The 27695-nt window shown below is 45.1% G+C and overlaps 1 protein-coding gene across 3 annotated transcripts in view; it reads right to left on the minus strand.

Moving 5' to 3' along the window:
* LOC139260061 (disintegrin and metalloproteinase domain-containing protein 23-like) overlaps positions 1–27695 on the minus strand; it is a 304045-nt gene that overhangs the window by 19950 nt on the left and 256400 nt on the right. For 2 of the 3 annotated variants that reach the window (XM_070876182.1, XM_070876184.1), the window contains 3 exons: positions 27424–27529; positions 15596–15764; positions 9775–9886 (listed from right to left, as the gene is read on the minus strand). In XM_070876182.1, the coding sequence (XP_070732283.1) occupies positions 9775–9886; positions 15596–15764; positions 27424–27529 (387 nt within the window). The remainder of the gene's footprint in view (positions 1–9774; positions 9887–15595; positions 15765–27423; positions 27530–27695) is intronic. The other variant, XM_070876183.1, reaches the window with a different exon arrangement.

Raw genomic sequence — 27695 nt, forward strand, 5'->3', positions numbered from 1 at the left:
TATCTGGGAATGTGTGATGGCACCGTAGAAAATGAAATTAAAATGACTTGAATGGTACTTTGTGTTTCAAAGGATGACATTCGTTGATTCTCCTTCCACTCCCTTTTTTCAGAAACATCACAAGTTGTGACACTCTTCATGCATTTACCAAAATAAGCCCTCTTTCCAACAAAATGAACCAGTTTAACCCACCGCCCATTTCAGAACTAATCTCTTTCTGCCAGCTGAAAGTAAGTTTTGATTCTATTTCTGTTCACCAGAGGTGAGGGTGTGTTAGTGCTGGGGGACGGGCACTTTTTGGATTTGGGGACCTAGTTTTAGCATCGAGCACCCCCTCCCCAGGTCAATCATATCTTGGGTAGTTGCAGAATAATGTTCCCTCTACTCTGCCCAATCGTTAGGCCTCAACCGCAATCCCAGCGTTGAGGTCCTCAACTCCAACCTAAGAGCCTCATCCCCAACCCTAAGAGGGCCTCATCCCCAACCCTAAGAGGGCCTCATATCCAACCCTACGAGCCTCAACCCTAAGTCTGAGGGCCTCAACCCCAACCACCCCAAGTCACACCCCAAATATCACTGTGGCCTCGATAAGGCCAGTCATTCAGTGCCAATTATCATCAAATTGTTGGCAGTTTTGTGTTTTAATTCCCACCCCTGCTACAAACTACATCAGGGGAACTTCATTTCACTTGGATCACTCACAGTCAGCGCGGAGAAGCGATGTTCATCTGACTTCAAGCTTGTGTTTCAGAGCGGGAAGGCGCAGTGTGCACCACTGGGGAAAAGGACAATTTAGCTGCCAATATTCTGGAAATGGTGAATATCCATCACCCGCCCCAGCCCCTCCCACTCCTTTCCGCCACTTCCATTCTCCGGGTGAAGACTGAGCAGGGGCCTGCTGCCAAGTCCGTTCTTACATCGCTCTGTAACTGGGACATCATAAACGACGCAAATGGCTATTTGTTTTCTGACTGGCTGAGGTCCAGAGAGTAAGGTAATGGTTATTCCTTTCACCTGCTGAGTGAGCTTCTGTTAGAAGGCTGGAAAAGTTTGTTCTGTTTACCAGATAGAGAATTTAGCTGATATGCATTGGGCTGCAAGCTTTTTATGTGCTAGTGGCTAGCCTCCGAGGGATCAACTCTTCCATGGACACGTCTGTACAAGGCAAACGACAACTCATCCAGTTGAATGAGACAACTCAATTAAGGTAAAGCCTTGGTAAGGTACATGGAAGGCCATCTTGTTAAAACTGAAGTCCAGCTAATTGGATGAGGTAAAATTTGAAACGTGGATTTTCACGTAGCCAAAGTGCAAGAAAGTTTTAAAAAGAGTGGATGTTAGAATAGATACTTCAGAATTCGACCAGGCTTGGCAGCATATTCCTTCCAACTTGAGAATGGTGAATTCTCCAGTAATTTTTATTATTTTAAGTGCAATCTTAAGTATATGCGTAATTATTATTAATAATGGGCCGCATTTTTGTGGTCAGTGGCGAACAAACTTTATACTTGCTCATGGGCTTTTGCATTGGTGTTTCTGTCAGCCGACGATGGAAAAAACACAGCGCCCTCTACAGAGCCTCTGGGACCTGTGTGAACAGGGAAAGCAACTGTATATCCCCTTAACCAATCAGACTGAAGAGCCATTAGTGAGCAGCACAGAGTCTGAACCAGGAAGTGTCAGAATAGATAATTCAATCAATTCAGGTACAGAAAGTGAAATAAAGAGGTAATGAAAGATTGGAGTAAGAGAGAGAGAGGGCAAGAAAAAGAGCCAGAAAGAAAAAGCTGAAAGAATAATTATTTTTTTTTTACTCTACGCTTGTAAAAGTTAATTTTCAGTGCCAGAAAGGTTATTTGGCAGTAATTAAGACTTATCACATTGTTAAAATGGTACTTGCACTGGATTGGACAAGCCTTAACTTTTTCTGTTATCGTACAGCTTGTGGAGGAGCAGGCCATCTCGGACAGCAACTTCCTGATTTCCGTGTTTAACTGCACAAATGTGCGGAAGTTGCTGTTCAATTTCCAATTAGATACACTGTTATTTCTGCCGCAAAATCCGGCCCAATAGTTCTCATTATATGCTTAATTCCTATGAAAGCCAATAAATACCTTTGGACCCTATTATCTTGTGGAATATCTTGTACACCAACAAGTAAAAACATCCATCCCCTAACAAGAGACTTATCAGGGAATAATCACAGGATTTGTCTGAATTTCAGAAAAGTCCAATAAAAGTATGTTGACAAAGAACTGGTTTTCTCTCATTTATGCCGAAGCAATGTCTCACCAACAGGTTTGAATGGGCCCGATGCTAGAACTTTGCAGGTCTTCTGAAGAATAGAACTAATTATGTCTCGTCAATTTTTTCTGTGTGAAGGTGTGTGGGGCAAATATGTATGGACTTTCACTGCAGTACACTTGCAGTTCATGAACAGACTGCTCAACCCATGAAACTGTTTGGTCAAACATCTGCCCAAGCCATCTGTCCACAGCATCATTCTAACATCAACATCCTTGCACATCCCTTTCACTCAGTGCAGATTTAATTATTTCCCAGGACATCTGTGCTCCCTTTACTATTATTATTTACGCCAGTGAATGTTGCATTTCTGTCACCCTAATTTGTTAGCCTCATCTCCCTACCAATGCAACTGTACCCTCCCCCACCGCCCCCCACACACACACACACACAAAGAAATGGATTAAGAATAAAATCAATAATGATCTTTCAGAACAAGACATATTTATAGAAATAAATACTGAGAACAGTCACACGTAAAGGTGGTATGTGAAACTCAAGCCTATTATAAACAGAATGAGAGCGAGGGGCAATGGGGTCGGTTCCCAGCCCACGCTTCTCCTTGCTGCCTCGTGCTGGGGCGCACATCCACAAGAAGCCAGCAGTCCTCCTGTACTTCACCTCAATGGCCATTCTTGGCGTATCAATCTGACTATTAGACTACAGAGGCATCACAGCCAACCTTGCTTCTGTCCTTACCCAGTGTTGGCATGAGTGCCCTTTCCAGCAGGGGTTACTGTATAGTGATGGGCACCGACAGCCTTTACTGATCTTTCTCCTTCCAACTTCGGGCACTGAGAGCTGGTTGTGGTTTCCCTGTCATCTACTTGATTGAGATCAGCTAACTCAGCGATGATCTCAGGGGGTCAAACCCCAGGTGTGCCTGACCTGCACCGAATGGATCAGAGATCCAAGGATTTATTTTTCCAAACAGTGACTGATAACTAAACTGCCTCGCCAAAATTTCATTGGCTTTTCAAAGTTTGGATGACCATTCACAAGGGTCCTAACATAATTTGGTTGGCCAATCACAGGGTCCTAACATAATTTGGGTGGCCAATCACAAGTGTCCTAACATAATTTGGGTAGCCAATCTTAATAAGAACATAAGAAATAGGAACAGGAGTAAGCCATATGGCCGTTCGAGCCTGCTCCGCCATTCAATAAGATCATGGCTGATCTGATCATGGATTCAGCTCCACTTCCCCGCCTGCTCCCCATAACCCCTTATCCCCTTATCGTTTAAGAAACTATTTCTGTCTTAACTTTATTCAATGTCCCAGCTTCCACAGCTCTATGAGGTAGCGAATTTCACAGATTTACAACCCTCAGAGAAGAAATTTCTCCTGTTTTAAATGGGTGGCTCCTTATTCTAAGATCATGCCCTCTAGTTCTAGTCTCCCCCATCAGTGGAAACATCCTCTCTGCATCCACCTTGTCAAGCCCCCTCATAATCTTATACGTTTCGATAAGATCACCTCCCATTCTTCTGAATTCCAATGAGTAGAGGCCCAACCTACTCAACCTTTCCTCATAAGTCAACCTCCTCTTCCCCGGAATCAACCTAGTGAACCTTCTCTGACTGCCTCCAAAGCAAGTATATCCTTTCATAAATATGGAAACCAAAACTGCACACAGTATTCCAGGTGTGGCCTCACCAATACCTTATATAGCTGTAGTAAGACTTCCCTGCTTTTATACTCCATCCCCTTTGCAATAAAGGCCAAGATACCATTGGCCTTCCTGATCACTTGCTGTACCTGCATACTATTCTTTTGTGTTTCATGCACAAGTACCCCTAGGTCCCGCTGTACTGCGGCACTTTGCAATTTTTCTCCATTTAAATAATAACTTGCTCTTTGATGTTTTCTGCCAAAGTGCATGACCTCACACTTTCCAACATTATACTCCATCTGCCAAATTTTTGCCCACTCACTTAGCCTGTCTATGTCCTTTTGCAGATTTTTTGTGTCCTCCTCACACATTGCTTTTCCTCCCATCTTTGTATCGTCAGCAAACTTGGCTACGTCACACTCAGTCTCTTCTTCCAAGTCGTTAATATAGATTGTAAACAGTTGGGGTCCCAGCACTGATCCCTGCGGCACCCCACTAGTTACTGGTTGCTAACCAGAGAATGAACCATTTATCCCGACTCTCTGTTCTCTGTTAGTTAGCCAATCCGCTATCTATGCTAATATATTACCCCCAACCCTGTGAACTTTTATCTTGTGCAGTAACCTTCTATGTGGCACCTTGTCAAATGCCTTCTGGAAGTTCAAATACACCACATCCACTGGTTCCCCTTTATCCACCTTGTTCGTTACATCCTCAAAGAACTCCAGCAAATTTGTCAAACATGACTTCCCCTTCATAAATCCATGCTGACTCTGCCTGACCAAATTTTGCTTTTCCAAATGTCCTGCTATTGCTTCTTTAATAATGGACTCCAACATTTTCCCAATCACAGATGTTAGGCTAACTGGTCTATAGTTTCATGCTTTTTGTCTGCCTCCTTTTTTAAATAGGAGGCAGACATCCTCCTTAAGGATCCTAACATAATTTTGGTGGCTAATTACAAGACTCCTAACATGATAGGTGGCCAGGCACCAAGAGTTTTACATGGATACATTAGAAAACTAGCACGGTCACATCAATCGCACACTGAGAGCCCAAACAGGAGGGCCGGTGTCGAATCTGGAAATTTCACCCTTGATGAAACTCTTCTGAGATTGAGACTAGGGTACATTTCCTCTATGTGCTTTGTGCAGAGAAACAGTAAATGCAAGGGATTTCTTACAATTTCTTTACAAATAGTGTCCAGAGGAAACTTTCCCTACACTGGAAACAAATTAGTGGAGCTTCACTCTATATCAAACCTGTTCTCTAACTGAAATAAAAACAGAAAATGCTGGAAATACTCAGCAGGTCAGGCAGCATCTGTGAAGAGAGAAACAGAGTTAACGTTTCAGCTCGATGACTCTTTGTCAGACCCAGTTCTGCCTGACCTGCTGAATATTTCCAGCATTTTGTTTTTATTTCAGATTCCAGCATCCGCAGTATTTTGCTTTTGTATTACTGTTCTCTAACGGATTTGGGAGTGCTCGATGCTGAATTGGAAATTTAGTTTGTTCTCCTGAGAGCAGAGAAGGTTAAAGAGAGATTTGATTGAGGTGTTCAAAATCATGAAGGGTTTTGATAGAGTAAATAAGGAAAAACTGTTTCCACTGGCAAAGGACAAAGATTAAAGGTAATTCGCAAAAGAACCGGAATGGAAATGAGGAATAATTTCTTTACGCAGCGAGTTGTTGTGATCTGGAATGCACTGCTTGAAAAGATGGTGGAGGCAGATTCAGCAGTAACTTTCAAAAGGGAATTGGATAAATACTTGAAAAGGAGAAATTTGCAGGGCTATGGGGAAAGAACAGCAGAGTGGGACGAATTGGATAGGTCTTTCAAAGAGCTGACACAGGCAAGATGGGCCGAATGGCCTCTTGTACTGTATCATTATATGATTATATGAAATAATCAAATCCCCCCCACAGCACCTTCAACAATAACAAAAACAATATATGCAACAGCACAGCTGGAACTCGGAAGAACTGTCCACTTTTTAAAAATTAAAATTGCAGATAACAATTTCAAGGCTGTAATTTAATCTTGGGGGGGGGTCAGCTGACCTTGAAAAATCTTCATGAGCTCAGTTATTGCCACTGATTAAATTACAGCCTGGTAATTTCTTTCCTACAATTCAATATTTTCTATTTAATCCATCACTGAACCTCTGTTATTTTATATAGTACATCTCTAATGTTATTACTATTTAATTACTTCGTACCACATAAGATGTCCAATAATGTGCCTCTGTTCATGACTGTGATCAGTGTTGTGTCATATAATGGTCGATATAATGCCCCATATCAATATGCTTCCTGTGCAGAAGCCTGTGGCCTAGTGATGATGGACTCGGTGAAGGACTCTGGAAACAAGGTGTGTACAAGGCTTACTAGATACCTGAAAAAGCTATTCAAATTTGGCAAACCACCCATAATGTGAACCTTAATTAAAAAATATATACATCCTGGCGACCCACTTACTGTGTTACCCATTCCGTCCCCTCCCCGTACACTGGAGAATTTCCCGGTACTGAAAAGACGATCCATTAGTCCTTCACTGGTTGTTGGCGCCAAGAATTCTGTCCCTGGCACTCCTGCCGTGCTAGACGCAACACACCGGTGGCGACCAAAACTTATTCAAATCGCCGCTGTTGTATTGTTGGGTGAGGCCAGCTCACCCCTTCACGGGTTTGTTGTGTGTTTGAACAATGGTGCCTGTTATTGCTCGCCCTCCTACTGGTCCCCCAGCCAACCACCCCCCCCCACCCCCCACCCCCCGCCCACTCATTAGGACCCCTCTCTATTTCTTGAACTGAGAGGAAAGGCACGACAATTTGTTCCTGTCTCTCTGGTCCAGCTCAGTGGTACGAGAGAGTGTGGCGTGCTGGTCTACCTCTTCCCCTTCCGCCACATCCTTTCGTTCCCGTGCTTGGACGCTGCCTCTCTTCTAGTTTGTGTCCTTCACAAGATGGTGGGCAAACCAAGACCTAGAGTGGGTTGCCAGGAGGCTTGATTGATTTTGGCCAGCACACTGCACTCTTTTTAACAAACAGCCAGCTGCTCTGATGTGAAGATGAAATGGGCATTCCACCTTCCTCTGAATCTGCCTCGTTACCCTGAGAGAGTGGCTGAGATGGGGACCTCAGCACATCCTGGATGCAGGCCATGAATCCATGTGGTACCAGTCAGTGGCCTTGTTAGTTGACAAACCAACCGTAGTATCCAGCTGCACTATTGATACAAGTCCAGTGTCACTTTATATCTCCTACATTCAATCATGGTGCTAATCCCCTGCTCATTTGTAGTTCACTCAATCAAAGAATAGAATCAGAATCTTACAGCACAGAAGGGGGCCAATCGGTCCATCGTGCCTGTGCCAGCTATTTAAAGAGATATCCAATCAGTCGCACTCCTCTGCTCTTTCCCAGAACTTTGCTAATTTTTCCTTTTAAATGTGGCACAATGTTAGCCATCTTATAAAACAAGGACAATATCTATAATCAGATATGTACGAAATAACAGTAGTAAGCCGTCGGTACCAAGCCACAGCCGAGGAGCGGAGAGAAGGGTGGGTGCGATCGGGGGTCGGGTGGCCCACTGATGGAAGGGGGCAGGCCCAAAGAGATCGGGGAAGGAGGGGAGAAGATCATGGGGGTCCGTAACAGACATTGGATCGTGGGTGGGTTGGGGGGGGGAGGTCTGATCGTTGGAATTAACAGGTTTTCTTGGTGGGCCAGGGCAGTACTGGAAAGGTACTTACCCTTTCCATGCAACAGTCCTCGTTTCCCTTTAGCTACCGGTTTTCCCGAGGCCTGGGAAACCCAGCTGGCCAGCGTTAAATTTGGAACAGAGAAAAAATCGGAGGCACGTAGCCTCATTAAAATATTTAAATGAGCAACCCACAATGTTATTGTAAGGAAAATGGGGCAAATCTTTATATTGTTATAATGTTAGCTTTTAGCCTTTGTTTGTTAAATATAAAAGTATGATTCTTAAATTATACAACAGGCAGAATAGCTCCTGTCATTAGGAGGGAGGCCTTGAAGATAAGCACCTGCCTGAGAAAGACCATTGATCAGGAAAATTAATGACTTTAGCCAAGTTAGGGAGCTACAGATCTATAGTTCTAAGGACAGAACATAACTAAATTAGTGTTGAATGATGCATAATATGAAATATGTGAATTGTCACATAGAAGAGGTGGGAAAAAGGTATAAACAGTGATTGCTGGACGAGATACTTTAGATCGATTAAGGTCTGATCGACCTGTGTATCGAGCTCAGAACTGCAATTTAAATTCTCCAGCTAAAAATCGCAAGGTTTGCTTGTAGGTGCTGCTGTTCATTTATTGTATGCTTAATACATTGGCGACATCTTACATTCAATGTTGTGAACCCTGATAATTTGAGGAATAAATTATAAGTAAGAATGCAATCAATGACCCCATCTCTAACAGTTCTACTAATCCAAACACATGGAAGGCTGTATTTCCCCACTATAATAATGGCTTGGTTGAGATATCTTAAAGCCTAAGCCTCAATATTCTAAACCTTGCAGATACATGCACTGATCTTTAGTTGCATTTGTTTGTAGGTTCATTCTACGTAACTTGAGCTGGAGATGGTTCAATGTCTAATCCCCCATAAATTCTCCTCTTCATTCAATGTCCAATCCCCTCCAATCCTCTTTATTCAATGTCTAACCCCCTTCCAATTCTCTTTATTCAATGTCCAATCCTCCTCTTTATCCAATGTACCATTACCTTCAATGTCCCTGTTTGCTGCAGGTTTAGGCCCCTTCAAGTCCTCTGCAAAATTCAATATTCAAACCCTGAAGTTTTCTTCATTCAATGCCTCTTCCTCTCCAGTCCTCTTTAGTCACTGTCCTAATCCCTATGTAATGCCTCTCCCCTTCCAGTCCTCTTCTTCATTCAATGCCACTGGTCCCTTTTGAGGTATCTATAGACTGGCACCATGCCTTGAATGTTCATTTCTCCAATCTTCTGCTGACCCCCATAAGCTTCAATTCATTTAAAATGCTGCAGTCCACTATGCTCCTGCCATCTTAAACACCCTAGCTGGTTCCTTTATCTTGTCCCTGCTTTCAAAAATCTCAAGATCCTTCTCTTTAACTGTGTTCTCCCTCCCTCTCCACCTTATCTAGTTTTCCGTATTCCCTCTTATGCGTCCACTGGATGCCCTCCGAACATTAAGCTCTTTGTGATGCTGTCTTGCATGTGAGAAGTGCAATGGAAATGCAAGTAGTCACAGTTCCTGCATGGCATTGGCATAGTTGAACTGCTGGGTCAGGGGAATGTTTCGCTCCATTGAAGGAGGATCGGCCTACCAGAGTTCCAATGTGTGAAGCCAGAGAGAGGCAGGGTGGCAGATTCAGGCAGTCTGACTCCGCACATGGAGAGCTCCAGTTCTCACATAAGCGGGAGGGAAGGGTGAAGGGCCGCATTCAATAATCAACCTTCCTCAACCAAGAGGGCTGCACTCATACACCCCCAGGTAGCCGGTTACAGAGCGATGATAGCAGTAGCCTTGGCAACGGTCACCGTGGCAACCTTTCAGCAATTATATAAACCATGGTGAAGAGATACAAAAGAAAGGGAAAGGAGAATATACAAAACACTGTATTTAAAAAAAGAAATAAACGTAAAAGACATGCAGATTGCAACATTTCTCCTTTGACAGCTGTCTTGTCTTTCTAGCCCTCCTGAGTTCCAATCTGTGAAAATGCCGAGGTTTTGTGTGAACGTCAAGCACTCTGCGACAAAGAGAGAACGCAAAAAGAAAAAAACAACAGAGCATCAAAGATCAAGGAAAGAGGCTGTGAGTGAAATTAAACAAACCCCTGGGGCCTTCCGGTGGCTTCTTTGACTCGTCATGCTTGGGGTCGTACATGCTGCAGTCCGTGCCTGCCCAGGTGCCCTCGCAGATGCAGGTCGCTTCGTTACTGCAAAACTGCAACACATTGGGTCAAATCACCTGAGATTCTGCACTCGTAACGCATGTTTCTCACTTTTCAGAAACTGAAAAGACCCTATAGTACATATGGAACAATATAGGTATGTTTTTACATTGTTCTTAATACGGAACAAAAACAGTACAACAACAACTTGCATTTATATAACACTTTAACATAGTAAAAACATCCGCAGGCACTTCATAGGAGCATGATCACACAAAATTTGACATTGAGCCAGATAGGAGATATTGGACAGGTGACCAAAGGCTTGGTCAAAGAGGTAGGTTTTAAGGAACAACATAAAGGGAAAGAGAGAGGCAGAGAGATTAGGGCCTAGGCAGCTGAAGGTACAACTGCCACTGGTGGTAAAATCGGGGATGAACAAGAGGTCAGAACGCAAGCAGTGCAGAGATCTCAGAAGTTTGTAGAACTGGAGGTTAGAGAGGTAGAGAGGGACGAAGACATGGAGGGATTTTAACATGAGGAAGCGAATTTAAAACTCTAGGCATTGTCGGAGTGGGTGCTAATATAGGTCAGCGAGCACAGGGGTGGTGGTGAAGACAGCTAACGTAGGTAGAATTGGGTTAATGTGTATTCTGGTAGATCTTACATTTTGATCACTATGACACTCCGGAGTAAAGTCATAGTTCAAGAAGAGCAAAGATTGAGAGCATATGGTGCCGAGATGCCAACTTCTCCCCCACTCCGATGTCCGACTCTGCCCCCCTGTCCCCCGATGTCCGACCCTGCCTGGAGCCGCAGACCTAACTGCTCAGCAGAGCCAGCCTCTCAATTGGGCTGGCTATCCAAGAAACGGAGTCAACATTTTTTTTAAAAAGAAGTGCTGCCATTAAATCATACCCGTACTTCCCGGTTTCCCAACAGCTAAACCTCCCCCCGCCCGTGCTCTCTCCGCCTCTCCACTATTATCGGGGCCAATGGCTTCAGGTTGCCAATGTTTATCTGGAGGTAATTTTGGCTCATCCAATACTCAATATCGGACAACCATCACGTCATATCAGAGGCAATGCTGGAGTCGAGAGGGGTGGTGGTGAGGTAGCTCTGGGTGTCACCTGACACCTGACATATTTCTGGAGGATGTCGCCACGAAGGGGGCGGAGCATGGGCAGCATGCAGAGGAGAAATAAGAGGGGGTCAAGGATAGATCCTTGGAAGATTCCAGAGGGAATGGTGCGGAATGAGGTGTTGGAGGAGGATGGTGTGGTCAACCGTGTCAAAGGCTGCAGGCAGGTCGAGAAGGATGAGGAGGGATAGTTCACCACAGTCACAGAGGATGCTATTTGTGACTTTGATAAGGGCCCTTTCAATGCTGTGGCAGGGGCAGAAACCTGATTGCAGGGGTTCAAACATGAAGTTGCAGGAAAGGTTGGAGATGAGACAGTACATAAGAACTTAAGAATTAGGAGCAGAAGTATCCACTCAGCCCCACGAGCCTACCCCGCCATTCAATAAGATCATGGATGATCTTCGACCTCCACTCCACATTACCTCCCGATCCCCATATCCCTTGATTCCCCACGAGTCCAACCATGCCCAAATCCAAAGAGGACTGGAAAATGATGGTCAAGGCCTCTGCTATTTCCTCTTTTACTTCGCTCAACAGCCTGGGATGCATTTCATCCAGGCCTGGGGACTTAGCTACTTTCAAAGCTGCTAAACCCCTTAATACTTCCTCTCTCGCTATATTTATTTCATCCAGAATATCACATTCCTCCTCGATAGCAGTATCTGAATTGCCCCTTTCCTTTGTGAAAACAGATACAAAGTATTCATTAAGAACCATACCAACATCTTCTGCCTTCACACAAAGATTACCCTGATGGTCTCTAATAGGCTCTACCCTTTCTTTAGTTACCCTCTTGCTCTTAATATATTGATAGAACATCTTTGGGTTTTCCTTAATTTTTCTAGCCAAGAATTTTTCATGCTCTCTCTTAGCATTCCTAATATTTTTAATTTTACCTCTTAACTTTTTATATTTCTCTATAGATTCTATAGTATTTAGCTGTTGGTATATGACATAAGCTTCCTTTTTTTTCTTTATCCTCCCCTGTAAGTCCTTAGACATCCAGGGGGCTCTAGAATTATTATTCCCACCTATTTTCTTTAAGGGCACATGTTTGGCCTGAGCCTTGCGGATCTCCTCCTTGAATGCCTCCCACTGTTCCAACACTGATTTACCCACAAGTAGCTTTTTACAGTCCACTATGTCCAAATCACTCCTTAACTTAGCAAAATTAGCTTTTTCCCAAATTGGGACTTGTATTCCAAACCTATCCTTGTCCTTATCCATAACTAACTTGAATCTGACTGAATTATGGTCACTAGCACCCAAGTGCTCTCCCACTAATACCCCTTCAACCTGCCCAGCTTCATTCCCCAAAACTAAATCCAAAACCGCTCCCCACTCGTGTTGGGCTTGCTACATACTGACTAAAAAAGTTCTCTTGAATGCATTTTAAGAATTCTGTACCCTCTATACCTTTCACGCTATATTTGTCGCAATCAATATTTGGATAGTTAAAATCCTCTACTATTACTACCCTATGATTTTTGGACTTCACAGCAATTTGCCTATATATTTGCTCCTTTATCTCCCTCCCACTGTTTGGGGGCTCTATAATACACGCCTAGCAGTGTGATCGCCCGTTTCTTATTTTTCAATTCGACCCATATGGTCTCATTTGATGATCCCTCTAACATATCATCCCTCCTCACTGCTGTAATAGTTTTTTTCATCAGTACCGCGCCACCCCCCTTTTTACCCCCTCTCTGTCTTGTCTAAAAATTCTGTAACCAGGAATATTGATCTGCCAAACCTGCCCCTCTTTCAGCCGTGTTTTTGTAATGGCTATAATGTCATACTCCCAAGTATCTACCTGGGCTCTAAGCTCATCCACCTTATTTGCTCTACTCCTTGCATTAAGTATATACCATTTAGCACAGGAAGACCTTCTTGATTACTACTTACTAACCCTTGTTTCCTCTGTCTTACAGATTCGCTTTCTGAATTCTTGCTTTCAAATTTCTGCTTTATTTCCTTCCCTATTGAATTTGTTCTCAGGTTCCCATCCCCCTGCCAGGGGAAACATCCTCTCAGTATCTACTCTGTCAAGCCCCCTCAGAATCTTATATGTTTCAATGAGATCACCTCGCATTCTTCTGAACTCCAGACAGTATAAACCCAATCTACTCAATCTCTCCTCATAGGTAAACACTCTCATCCCCAGAATCAATCTAGTGAACCTTTGTTGCACTGCCACAAAGTATATCCTTCCTTAGATAAGAAAACAAAAACTGTGCACTGGACTCCAGGTGTGGTCTCACCAAAGCCCAATACAATTATAGCAAGACTTCCTTACTCTCGTCCTCCAACGCACTTGCAATTTGCCTTCCTAATTGCTTGCTGTACCTGCATGCTAACTCTCTGTTTCTTGTACTAGGACACCTAAATCTCTCCGAAAACCACTTTTAATAATTTCTCACCATTTAAAAAAGATTCTGTCTTTCTATTCTTCTATCACCTAGCTTTATATCGTCAGCAAACTTGGATGAATTACATCTAAGGAACTAATATAGATTGTAAATAGCGGAGGTCCCAGCACTGATCCTTGCGGCAGCCTACTAGTTACAGCCTGCCAACTGGAAAATTACTCGTTTATCCCTACTTTTTGTTTTCTGTCCATTAACTAATTCTCTATCCACGCTAATACATTACTTCCAATCCCATGAGTAGTTTGCAAGGATAGAGGAATCAAGGTTTTTTTTTGAGGAGAGGGTTGATGATGGCTGATTTGAGAGAGAGGGGGACAGAGGAGGAGAGAACCGTTAACAATATCAGCTAACATGGGGACCAGGAACGGACGTTAGGTGGTCAGCAGGTTGATGGGAATAGGATTGCGGTAGCAAGAGGTGGATCTCATGGACAAGGTGAGCTCGGAGAGGGCATGAGGGGAGGTGGGAGAGAAACTAGAAATTTAGCAGAAATCATAATGGCAAGTTGCTGATTTTGATCTGACAACAGACCATAGATGCCTACTATAAAACACTGTCAGAAGCTAGCCCAGGGCACTGAGTATGTTGTACCACCACTACCATTGCCCTGACTGGCACCTCTGAAGATGGTGGATGAGCACCTCTGTCTGAACCAGGCCAGAGTTTCGCAATAATAATTTTGAGGTTGCTAAGATTATCTTCATATTTTTCATGAATGAGGTTTTCTTCCACTATTGTTGAATTTGCTATCTTCAAGAAAATAACATTTTTATTCAGAAACATCTGACATTTAGACATAAACCATGTTGAATTCTCATTAGTTCACTTGCCCATCATGTCCTATTCAAATGCTATGTTGCTTCCAGCTATTCTGTGTCAAGAGGAGATGGGGAGCAGAAACCAGAGGCCGGGTAATCACAGGCCCAGGTTTCCTGGCTCCCAACACTGGGTCTAGAAAGGACAACTCTTGACTTGGCCAAGTGTGGAGCAGGGTTGCAATCCCTCGAGGACTGCCCCGGGGTCTCCAGGGATTAATCTCCTACACACTGCTGCAAGAAATCCGAGCAAAACCATCATAGGGACATTGAAAAAAAAAAATTTTTTTTAAATGTTCTTTGAATACATTTATTTATCAGTTATGAAAATATTGGAGATGAGGAAAAGAAGGCTATTTGACTGGACGGGATAGCTGGCGGTGAGAGGTCATGTGATGATACCTCCAGGAATACGTCAAACCACAGTTAGTAACCCTACTGTGGAGAGGGATGGTGCGGGGCATGGTGAACAGGTCCCGCCTATTCCCTTGCATGTCCCTTAGAACATCGGGTTTTAAAAATGACAAAAACCTGATAATGGATGTGAATGGACACAGCTTCTCTCTGAATCGCTCAGTGCGCTGTAACTCACAACTTTTCTTTCCCTGTTTCCATACATGCATTCCCCCAGCCACTGGAGATAAATCAACACTAAGGCATTCCCCTCATGATGTTACATGATTCCCAAATCCCAAGCCACAGATTCAGTTTATCTCACATTCGCTGGGAGGTTCCTGAGGCGGGGCTGAGGCAATCTCCCAAACGGTTGCTGTAACTACGGCAGAAGATCGACAGAAACAAAGAACTAACATTTATAAAGCACTCTTCACAACCTTAGGACGTCCCAAAGCACTTTTCAGCCAACAAAGTTGCAGTGTCGTCACTGTTGCAATGTAGGAAACGTGGCAGCCAATTTGCGCACAGCAAGCTTCCACAAACAGCAATGTGATAATGACCAGATAATCTGTTTTTAGTGATGTTGCTTGATGGATAAATATTGGCCAGGAGGACTTCCCTGCTCTTCCTCGAAATAGTGCCGTGGGATCTTTTATGGTCCATCGCCTTGGTTTAATGTCTCATTTGAAAGATGCCCTCTACGACAGTGCAGCATTACCTCAGTACTGCTCTGGAGTGTCAACCTGGATACTGTGTTCAAGTCCCTAGAATGGGATTTAACCCACAACCTACTCAGGAGCGAGAGTGCTACCCACTGAGCCACGACAGACACTCTTGAAAATCGAGTTTCCGACAATCTTCTGGCAAAGTTACAGTGGCCGATGGGAAGAAATTCACTTTTTATATGCCTCCTGGTCCCCCAACTATGAGTCTAGCACAGATAACAGCCATGTCACACAAACACACACACATACTCACCCCATGGCCGGAGCAAATCTTCGCCACAGATGCACTCAGACAGTTACTGATGTTGAAGGACTGAATGGGCTGACACCTTCGATCTATGCACATCATGGATGGTCCGCAGGGAGTTCCATCCTCAACGTACCCCAGGTCTGTCCCGTCATCCATGATGATGTGACTACCACTGAAAGACATGAAGCTACAGGATAGCGAAAAAGTCCAAAGCCCGCCAAGCAAAGTCTAGCTATAATCGAAAGCATGAGATGGTCTGAGATTGCAGAATGATGGTCAACCCAGCAGTTGACCATCATCAGACAAAATTTGACTGAGCCACAAAAGGAAATATTGGGACAAGTGACCAAAAGTGTCTTAAAGAAGGAAAGAGGTTTAGGGAGGGAATTCCAGAGTTTAGGCTGACGGCACGGCCATCAATGGTGGAGTGAAGGGAGTGGGGGATGCGCAAGCGACCAGAACTGGAGGATCACAGAGATCTCGGTGGGTTGTAGGGCTGGAGGAAGTTACAGAGATAGAGAGGGGTGAGGCCATGGAGGGATTTAAAGGCAAGGATGAGAATTTTAAATGCGTGGCACTGCTGGACTGGGAGCCAATGTAGGTCAGCAAGTACTCGGGTGATGGGTGAAGGGGACTTGGTGCGAGTTAGGACATGGGCAGCAGACTTTTGGATGAGCTGAAGTTTATGGAGAATGGAAGATGGGAGGCCGGCCAGAAGAGAGCATTGGAATAATTGAATCTGGAGGTAACAAAAGCATGAATGAGGGTTTCAGCAGCAGATGCGCTAAGGCAGGGGGCGGAGACAGGCGTTGAACACATTAAACAAGGCTCATGATAATGAGAGTTGGCACAAAGCAGAAAAACTCGTCGGGGAAGAGAATAAAAGACTACAGACGCTGTCGTTAATCTCATCAGGCATGGTGGGAGCAGTGGGAATTTAGAAGCTGTTATCTATCCCAAGAGCAGAGCTCAAGAAGAATGCAGTCATCTGAGGTCCAAAGGAGTATGATGACGTGCAGCGAGAGGTATGGCTGAAGTTCAGTTTTCTTGGGAAATGACTGACGGGACCCCATCTGGGAAAAGACTATCGGGAAGGCTAAAGCTGAGGTACCAGATGGCTGCCCATACAATCCTACTTCAGACAGAGTTCACGCCTTCAGAACAGGAAGAATAAAACATTTCTACCAAGGTGTAGCTAGATACAGACAGGTCCAGAGTGAGGATGGCTCAAATAATGAATAGTACGGTATATCTGAGCAACAGCCATCAAGGCAGTCTTAGACAGTCTATCTGTGTTTTAATAAAGTGTTTGTAGAGATACTATCCATCACATTTGACGATGTGGATGAGAAAGGGGAGGAAAGCACAAAGGAGTTCAGCGTGGTATAAACGCTCATATACTCACACATTATACATGCGGATAATTGCACATGCATTATATACATGCACATTTACACGTGCATTATGCACGCATGCATATCTACACCCATTATACGCACACATGCATACATATAAATGCATTATACACACGCATTTTACATGCCCGCATATGCACACGCATTACACATGCACATATATACGTGCATTTTGCACACGCACATGTACGCACACACATGTATTCGCATGCGCACGGAACACAGAAACACTGGACACAGAAAAGCTGAACACAGAAACGCTGGACACACAACTTCCATACTATAGCAACACTATGCAAGCAAGTACGTGTGCATTTTACGCTGCACACATCTGCTGTGGGCCGAGTTTCGAAGCTCAGTCACAAAAAGTACAACAGACAGTACAGCAGATTTTAAAATGCTCACTTGAACAGAAACCAATCCCAGCTCTGTGAAACAGGAAATGTCAAAACGCTGAGCCCCTACCTACAGTCCACCAGCTTTCCCTGGTGGTAGAAGGATGTGGGTGTGACCTCACCGAGAATGCGGCCGATTCGCGGAACGCGGCTAACACTGGTGCAGAGAAGGTAGCCGCAGAACACATCACTGGTACGGGGAAGGTCAGAGGTCAAGCAAGGAATAGTCGAGCAGGTACAACGGAAGGGAAAGATAACAGTGGGGGGAGAGATAGGAGAGAGGGTTAGAAACACGAAGAATAGATAAGATAATGTGATCAAGACTGATAACTGAAGGTGCTTTTACACTCGAGGAGTTACAGTACGTTGCGCTCCAACAGGTGAGATCCCAGAGACTGACCATATCGCAGACCCAGCAACATGCAGATAAAACGTCAGGTTAATGCCGCCTCAAAGTTAGCTGACTCCGCCTGTGGCCTTCATCCCTTATTCATCGTTCTTTTTAACAAACGATTAGGATGTCAAGAAAAAATAAATACAATAACCCCTCTCCTCGTCTAGTGCTTCCTTTTTTGCTTGCTGCTTTAGAAAGATAGGGGTAGAAATGATCTTGAGTGCTAGCACTGGATGGACGATAGCGTATCAACTGCCTGTTTTACCCCTGCCTGAAACTCAGCTCTACCGACGGCAGTGGAACAGATGATTGGGCGGGAACTATATCAGCCGGCAGATACAATCTTACCCACTTACTGTTTACCGCTTACCGTTTAAGCTTACCGCTTACCAAGAGGAATTATGTCATACCGATGGCTTTGTGTGTCTGCTGTGAGTTATCATGGCTGTAGCTAAGATGGAGTCACGATGCCCTCTCATTTGATCTTACTGCTGCGAGTTGACCACGACACAGAATACCTCTCTCAAACCACAGATAACCTCCCTCGAACTACAGATAACCTCCCTCCAGCCACAGAATACCTCCTTCAAACCACAGATAACCTCCCTCGAACTACAGATAACCTCCCTCCAGCCACAGATAACCTCTCTCAAACCAGAGATAACCTCCCTCAAACCACAGATAACCTCCCTCAAACCACAGAATACCTCCCTCAAACCACAGATAACCTCCCTCAAACCACAGATAACCTCCCTCCAGCCACAGATAACCTCCCTCCAGCCACAGAATACCTCCTTCAAACCACAGATAACCTCCCTCGAACTACAGATAATCTCCCTCCAGCCACAGATAACCTCCCTCCAGCCACAGATAACCTCTCTCAAACCACAGATAACCTCCCTCAAACCACAGATAACCTCCCTCAAACCACAGATAACCTCCCTCAAACCACAGATAACCATCTCAAACTAGAGATAACCCCCTTCAAACCAGAGATAACCTCCTCAAACTACAGATTACCTCCCTCAAACCACAAATACTTTTTTTGATCTCTGCGGCTGTGTGTTAACTTAGAATTAATTTCTTCTGCGTTTCTCTTTTAAGCATACTCACAGGATCATGCACACGTTCGTGGAGCTCAGATGTCATAGGAGGCCATTCAGCCCATTGTGCCTGTGCCGGCTCTTTCAAAGAGCTATCCAATTAGTCCCATTCCCCTGCACTTTCTCCATAGCCCTGCAATATTTTCCTTTTCAACTACTCATCCAATTCCATTTTGAATGTTACTATTGAATCTGCTTCCACCATCCTTTCAGGCCATGCATTCCAGATCACAACAACTCGCTGCATAAAAAGAACTCTCCTTATCTCCATCCTGTTTTTTTGCCAATTGTCTTAAATCTGTGTTCTCGGGTTACTGACCTCCTGCCAGTGGAAACAATGTCCTTCCAATAGTTAAACAGTTTCCTTATAACTGACATACAATGGAGCAGCGAATCAGAAAGAACCCTTGGTCTAATGTTGAATCACCCACTGACCTCATCAATCCAGGTTTGGAGCCTGCAAATTGGGAGTGCTGATGAAGAAAATATGAGGGTAGAAGAGATCATGATACTAAAGAGGACCTCAACATTTTGTGGCCAGCGAGAGAAAGGAGAAATGCCCTCTATCAGTCAGAAGGAAAGCCCATCATTAAACAGACGGTCCAGCAGGCATGGGGGGGGGCAATCACACATTCTCCACAACCATAGAAAGGTCAACAATATGTGGTGTCTGTATGTGTATAAAAATATATATTGGTATAGATATATATGTGTATGTGTATATAGATATAGTATAGTATGGGTAAAGGTATATAGATCTATATAAATGGGGATATATGTGTAGAGAGGGGTATAACCATAGAAACATAGAAACATAGAAAATAGGTGCAGGAGTAGGCCATTCGGCCCTTCGAGCCTGTATCACCATTCAATAAGATCATGGCTGGCCATGCAACTTCAGTACCCCATTCCTGCTTTCTCTCTATAACTTTAGCAGTAAGGGTCATATCTAACTACCTTTTGAATATATCTAACGAACTGGCCTCAACAACTTTCTGTGGTAGAGAATTCAAAAGGTTCACAAATTTCTGAGTGAAGATGTTTCTCCACATCTCGGTCCTAAATGGCTTACCCCTTATCCTTAGACTGTGACCCCTGGTTCTGTACTTCTCCAACATCGGGAGCATTCTTCCTGAATCTAACCTGTCCAATCCCGTCAGAATTTTATATGTTTCTATGAGATCACCTCTCATTCTTCTAAATTCCAGTGAATATAAGCCTAGTCGATCCAGTCTTTCTTCATATGTCAGTCCTGCCATCCCAGGAATCAGTCTGGTGAACCTTCGCTGCACTCCCTCAATAGCAAGAATGTCCTTCCTCAGATTAGGAGACCAAAACTGTACACAATATTCAAGGTGTGGCCTCACCATGGTCCTGTACAACTGCAGTAAGGTCTCCCTGCTCCTATACTCAAATCCTCTTGCTATGAAGGCCAACATGCCATTTGCCTTCTTCAACGCCTGCTGCACCTGCATGTCAACTTTCAATGACTGATGTACCATGACTCCCAGGTCTCGTTGCACCACCCCTTTTCCTAAGCTGTCACCATTCAGATAATATTTTGCATTCCTGTTTTTGCCACCAAAGTGGATAACCTCACATTTATCTACATTATACTGCATCTGCCATGCATTTGCCCACTCACCTAACCTGTCCAAATCACCCCACAGCCTCTTAGCATCCTCCTCACAGCTCATACTGCCACCCAGCTTAGTGTCATCTGCAAACCTGGAGCTATTACGTTCAATTCCTTCGTCTAAATCATTAATGTATATTGTAAATAGCTGGGGTCCCAGCACTGAATCTTGCGGTACCCCACTAGTCACTGCCTGCCATTCTGAAAAGGACCTACTCTTTGCTTCCTGTCTGCCAATCAGTTCTCTATCCACGTCAATACATTACCCCCAATATCATGTGCTTTAATTTTGCACACTAATCTCTTGTGTGGGACCTTGTCAAAAGCCTTTTGAATGTTCAAATACACCACATCCACTGGTTCTCCCTTGACCACTCTGCTAGTTACATTGTCAAAAAATTCTAGAAGATTTGTCAAGCATGATTTCCCTTTCATAAATCCATGCTGACTTGGACCGATCCTGTCACTGCTTTCCAAATGCGCTGCTATTACATCTTTAATAATTGATTCCAACATTTTCCCCACTACTGATGTCAGGCTAACCGGTCTATAATTCCCTGATTTCTCTCTCCCGCCTTTTTTTAAAAGTGGGGTTACATTAGCTACCCTCCAATCCATAGGAACTGATCCAGAGTCTATAGAATGTTGGAAAATAACCATCAATGCATCCACTATTTCTAGGGCCACCTCCTTAAGTACTCTGGGATGTAGACTATCAGGCCCTGGGGATTTATCAGCCTTCAAACCCATCAATTTCCCCAACACAATTTCCTGACCAATAAGGATTTCCTTTAGTTCCTCCTTCTCGCTAGACCCTCGGTCCCCTATTATTTTCGGGAGGTTATTCGTGTCTTCCTTAGTGAAGTCAGATCCAAAATATTTCTTCAATTGGTCTGCCATTTCCTTGTTCCCCATTATGAATTCATCTGATTTTGACTGCAAGGGATCTACATTAGCCTTCACTAATCTTTTTCTCTTCACATATCTACAGAAGCTTTTGCAGTCAGTTTTTATGTTCCCTGCAAGCTTACTCTCATACTCTACTTTCCCCCTCCTAATTGAACCCTTAGTCCTCTTCTGCTGGATTCTAACTTTCTCCCAGTCCTCAGGTTTGCTGCTTTTTCTGGCCAAATTATATGCCTCTTGGATTTAACACTATCCCTAATTTCCCTTGTTCGCCACGGTTGAGCCACCTTCCCCTTTTTATTTTTACGCCAGACAGGGATGTACAATTGTTACAAAAATGTGATCTTTAAATGTCTGCCATTGCCTATCCACCGTCAGCCCTTTAAGTATAATTCGCCAATCTATCCTAGCCAATTCAAGTAAAATATAGTTCTGTTGAAATCTCATCAACCTGAAACTTTAACTCTGTTTCTCTCTCCACAGATGCTGCCTGACCTGTTGAGTATTTCCAGCATTTTCTGTTTATGTTTCAGATTTCCAGCAGTGGAGTATTTTGCTTTTGCTTTGGTACAGATACATATATGCAGATATAGATAGATATTTATAAGGGTACGATTATTATTTTGATAGAAATGCTGTTTTATTTCAGAGCGATGTGAAACTGAGTTGAACCAATTGTGTTGCTGGGACTGACGCACAGCAGGCAGACACAAAAGTTATTGTAGAAAAATTACACATGCCAGAAACAGAACAATTGCTTATTGGGAGCTGGGAAAGATTGTTCACTCACTACACAGGTACAAATCAAATTGACTACAGGGAAGTATTCTTATTATCTTTCCTTCTTCAGCAGCCAAGTTATTTCCTGTTTCATGCTATTAGATTTGCCAACGTTTACACCATTGAGCAGCCAATCTTGGCTGAAGTGCTGGCTTAGGTCAATGGGGACATTCTCACTTCTGTCTCAGAAAGCAGTGTGTTCCAGCCCCTTCTGCAGGACCTAAGTTCCTCATCTAGGCCCGAGACTGCAGTGCGTCACAGAGAGAGGCATTGTATCATCGGAGGTGCCGCCTTTCAGAGGGAGTGGTGAACCAAGGCCCGGTCAGCCTGGTGAGGTGCACGCAAAAAGGCCCCACGGAATCACGGCCAATCACTGCCTCACCTCCAGCCAGGCTGGAAAATCGAGCCGGGGTTGGAAGTGTATCCTTGTGTCTGGTACAAGTCGAATGGCTGGTCTGGCCCCGCACCTAGAATCTTTACACTTATTTCAATTAGTGGGACAGGCTAAAAGGACTGAAAGAAAATCTTCCGTTATTTAGTTCAACAGTTGAAACTGTCATGTATTCAACCAGCATTGTAACCCATGTATAATCTGACCGAAGTTGTACACTGTGAGAACACTGACCACTAGGTGGTGAACTTGTGGGAGACACTCCTAACCTGGACCTTCAGATATAAAAGGGGAAGCTCCACCCACCTTCATCACTTGAGTGCTAAGGAATAAAGGACAGTTCACAGACTGACCTTCTCTCAAGCATGGGCCTCGTGTGCATTTTGACTGTATAGTAAGGATGTATCAATGGCGACTGGGATTTAAACCACGCGAGCATGGCCACTAACAGAACAGACGAGAGGTACTGTGTTAAGGAATTCAACATTGTTAAAGCAGCACACAGTTCTCCAGGCAGACAAGGGCAATCGGGCATGCCCCAACATGTAGTCAAACCCGGGGGCGGGCAGTTCGACAGAGACAATGGCAAGCTGCATGGCGATTCACGCCATTGCAAGGGACAATGCGGCCAGTAATGGGGCCATCAACACCTGTTAATGGTGCACTCAAGGACAATCACAGGGGCAGTCAGGGACGATCGACTGGCAAGGGATCTTTTGTTTCCAACAGCAGCTCATGTTGGAGGCGTGGAGGCACACACTCAGCCGGAGTTTGCAGAGATGAGCAAAATACCTGCAGAAATTGCAGAAATGAACGCTGGGGGAAATCGCTGTAAGCTGAAGTTCAGCGAGTTCATGTGGAGCACGTATACAGTTCATACACCAGGACGCCACCAATAATGATGAAAGTGCTCCTCAATGGCATCCCAGTATCAATGGAGTTAGACACGGGTGCCAGCCAGTCCCTGATGGGTATCAAACAGTTCGAAAAGTTGTGGGCGTCCAAGGCCAGTAAGCCAAAATTATTGCCAATTGACGCACAGCTACGGACATACACAAAGGAGATCATTCCGGTGCTAGGCAGCGCCACGGTAGTCGTGACCCACAAAGATTCGGAGAACAGGTTGCCACTCTGGGTTGTCCCGGGGGATGGTCCCGTACTACTGGGGAGGAGTTGGCTTGCTGTCATGAACTGGAAATGGGGCGATGTCAATGCAATTTCCTCTGTGGAGCGAGTATCATGCTCACAGATCCTGGACAAATTTGACTCACTATTTCAACCCGGCATTGACACTTTCATGGGGGCCAAGATAGTGATTTACATAAACCCGGACGCCAGGCCAGTACACCACAAGGCCAGAGCGGTGCCGTACGTGATGCGGGAAAAGATAGAAGGCGAATTGGACCGCCTGCTGAGGGAAGGCATCATCTCGCCAGTCAAATTCAGTGACTGGGCGAGCCCGATTGTCGGTGCTCAAGGGGATGGGTCGGTCAGGATATGTGGTGATTACAAGGCCACCATCAATCGGGTGTCACTCCAAGACCAGTACCCGCTACCGAGAGTGGAGGACCTCTTTGCGTCGCTATCCGGTAGCAAACTTTTTTCAAAATTGTACCTGACCTCAGCTTACATGACCCATGAGCTGGCGAGTGAGTCGAACAAGCTGACCACCATCACGACACACAAGGGGTTGTTTGAGTACAACAGATGACCGTGGCTCGGTCGCCGCGATCTTCCAACGAAATATGGAAAGCCTCCTCAAGTCGATTCCAGGGACGGTGGTTTTTCAGGACGACATCCTCATCACGAGTTACGATACTGAAGAACACCTCCACAACCTGGAGGAGGTGCTACGCAGACTGGACCGGGTAGAACTGCGACTGAAAAAGGCGAAGTGCGTCTTCCTAGCTCCAGAGGTAGAATTCCTGGGGATGAGAGTAGCAGCAGACGGGATCAGCCCTACTGCGTCCAAGATGGAAGCGATCCAGAGAGCACTCAGACCCCGTAACACAACGGAGCTGTGTTCGTTCCTGGGGCTCCTGAACTATTTTGGTAACTTTCTTCCCAAATTGAGCACGCTGCTAGAGCCGCTACACATGCTCCTATGCAAAGGTCGCAAATGGGTCTGGGGGGACAGCCAGGAAAGGGCTTTTAATAGAGCATGCAATTTGTTATGTTCCAACAATCTGTTAACGCTATATGACCTGTGTAAAAAACTTGTGTTAACGTGCGATGCGTCGTCCTATGGTGTCGGGTATGTGTTGCAGCATGTCAATGCCAAGGGTCAGTTACAGCCGGTAGCTTATGCCTCCAGAAGTCTGTCCCAGGCAGAAAGGGGCTACGGGATGGTAGAAAAGGAGGCGCTCGCATGTGTATATGCGGTAAAGAAAATGCACCAGTACCTGTTTGGCAGGAAATTTGAGCTGGAGACAGATCACAAACCCCTAACAACCCCTTTTGGCCGACAACAAGGCCATAAATACAAACGCATCGGCCTGCATACAGAGGTGGGCATTCACGTTAGCCGCCTATGACTACACAATTCGGCACAGACCGGGCACCGAAAATTGCGCCGATGCACTCAGCAGGCTCCCACTAGCCACCACCGAGGGAGCAACCAAGCATGCTGCTGAGATGGTCATGGCTGTTGAATCTTTCGGAAGCGAAGGCTCACCCGTGACAGCCCGTCAGATTAAAGTCTGGACAAATAGAGTCCCGCTATTTCTTGTCTCTAGTCAAGAAATGTGTCCTGAATGGGGACTGGGCAGCCACGTACAAGGCATGCCCTGAGGAATTTAAACCATTTCACAGGCACAGGGATGAACTCTCGATTCAGGCTGATTTCCTACTGTGGGGAAACTGTGTAGTCATGCCCCAGATGGGCAGAGAGGTGTTCATCAGAGAACTCCACAATGAGCACCCGGGCATTGTCATGATGAAGGCAATTGCCAGGTCACACATTTGGTGGCCAGGGATAGACGCAGATCTGGAACTTTTTGTTCGCAGGTGCAACACATGTGCCCAGCTGGGCAATGCGCCCAGGGAAGCCCCCCTTAGTCCCTGGCCATGGCCCGCCAAGCCTTGGTCACACATCCATGTGGACTACGCAGGTCCTTTCATGGGAAAAATGTTTTTGGTTGTAGTAGACGCCTACTCCAAATGGATCGAGTGTGACATTTTAAATTCAAGCACATCCTCTGCCACGGTAGAAAGTCTACGGGCAATATTCGTCGCCCACGGTCTACCGGACATCTTGGTCAGCGACAATGGCCCGTGCTTCACAAGCACTGAATTCCAGGACTTCATGGCAGGCAATGGAATTAACCATGTCAGAACGGCACCGTTCAAGCCGGCCTCAAACGGCCAGGCAGAACGAGCAGTGCAGATAATCAAACAGGGGATGATCAGAATCCAAGGGGGTTCCCTACAAAGCCGCTTATCACGCCTCCTATTGGCCTACAGATCCCGACCACACTCGCTCACAGGTGTTCCACCCGCAGAGCTGCTAATGAAAAGGACACTCAAAACCCGGTTATCCCTTATACACCCCACCATGAAAGAAATTGTCGAGAGCAGGCGCCAGTCACAATATCACTACCATGACAGGAATGTGAGGGCGTGATGTACTGATGTAAATGACCCTGTTTTTGTCCTCAACTATGCTGCAGGGCCCAAATGGCTCGCAGGCACTGTGATTGCCAGAGGGAAATATGATTCTGGTAGTTAAACTTACCAATGGACAAATCTGCCGCAAACATGTGGATCAAACAAAAAGGAGGTTCAGCAACCCCATAGAAGAAGCAGAGGAAGAACACTCCTCCACAGGTGACCGAACACAGGAACCAAAGGGAGGAGAGCCCAGTCACTGTGTGCAGTCTGGACAGGCCTGAGGCACCGCAAACAGCAAACGCTCAGGCCAGTGCCCAACAACTGGAGCCCCAACTCAGGCGCTCTACAAGGGAGCGTAAACCACCAGAGAGATTCAACCTGTGATTCCAATAAGACATTGGGGGGGAGGTGATGTCATGTATTCAACCAGCATTGTAACCCATGTATAATCTGACCTAAGTTTTACACTGTGAGAACATTGACCACTAGGTGGTGAACTTGTGGAAGACACTCCTAACCTGGACCTTCAGATATAAAAGGGGAAGCACCACCCACTTCCAGCACTTGAGTGCTAAGGGATAAAGGACAGGTCACAGACTGACCTTCTCTCAAACATGGGCCTCGTGTGCATTTATACTGTATCGTAAGGACGTATCAGAAACAATATCTCCTCTGTTCTTGCCGACAGTTGGGCTAAATTTCTTGGTATCACTCTGATCTACTCAGCAACTGGCATTTCCAATGACACTGGGTCTTTTTATAGCAAACTGCAGTCCTTGAGCAGCAAACCTTACATAATGTGCCAAGTGTTCGGAATGTGTTGCGGTGACTAAATTATTCCTCTATCTAGTGGTGTGTCCACCGACGGGGGTATATTTCACTGCAAAAAACATGGCCTCAGATACTTCCCGATAAAGTGCAATGCCACAAGGCCCCGCTCGGAGTGTGGAGCGTTGTTAGATGGTCGTGCAGGTCACATGATTAATCCTGTAGGATTGGAGTCCTGTCTCCAAACAATGGCCCCATCCAGCAAATTAAATAAAATACTGACACGACACAATTGCTGTTGTTTGTATTCACCGCAGCTGTGGCTGTAGATTACAGATTAATCCATTGTCTCAGAGATTTGCCTTCTATCAGTGGCATTAACTGAACTCACAGGGATCAAACGCCCTCTTCATTATTAACCGTTTACTACTTACTGTTTACTGCACTGCAGCCACTTATCGCCATCCTTCCCACAGTTCCCTTTCTCGGTACCTTCAGTGTTGAGCTTCTCGTAGCAGAACTTGTCTGACCCCTTGGCCTCTGTGAATGAGAAAAGCTGTCAAAGACCCTACCATATATATCTGTCTATTCCCATATATATCTATGCTCGAATGGTTTTATCTGTACAGTTTCGATCTAATCAGATGAACTCCTTGAAGATTGAGCACAGGAAGGAACATAGGAACAGGAATAGGCCATTCAGCCC

Source organism: Pristiophorus japonicus, chromosome 3, assembly GCF_044704955.1.
Source record: "Pristiophorus japonicus isolate sPriJap1 chromosome 3, sPriJap1.hap1, whole genome shotgun sequence".
NCBI classification, from domain to species: Eukaryota; Metazoa; Chordata; class Chondrichthyes; family Pristiophoridae; genus Pristiophorus; species Pristiophorus japonicus.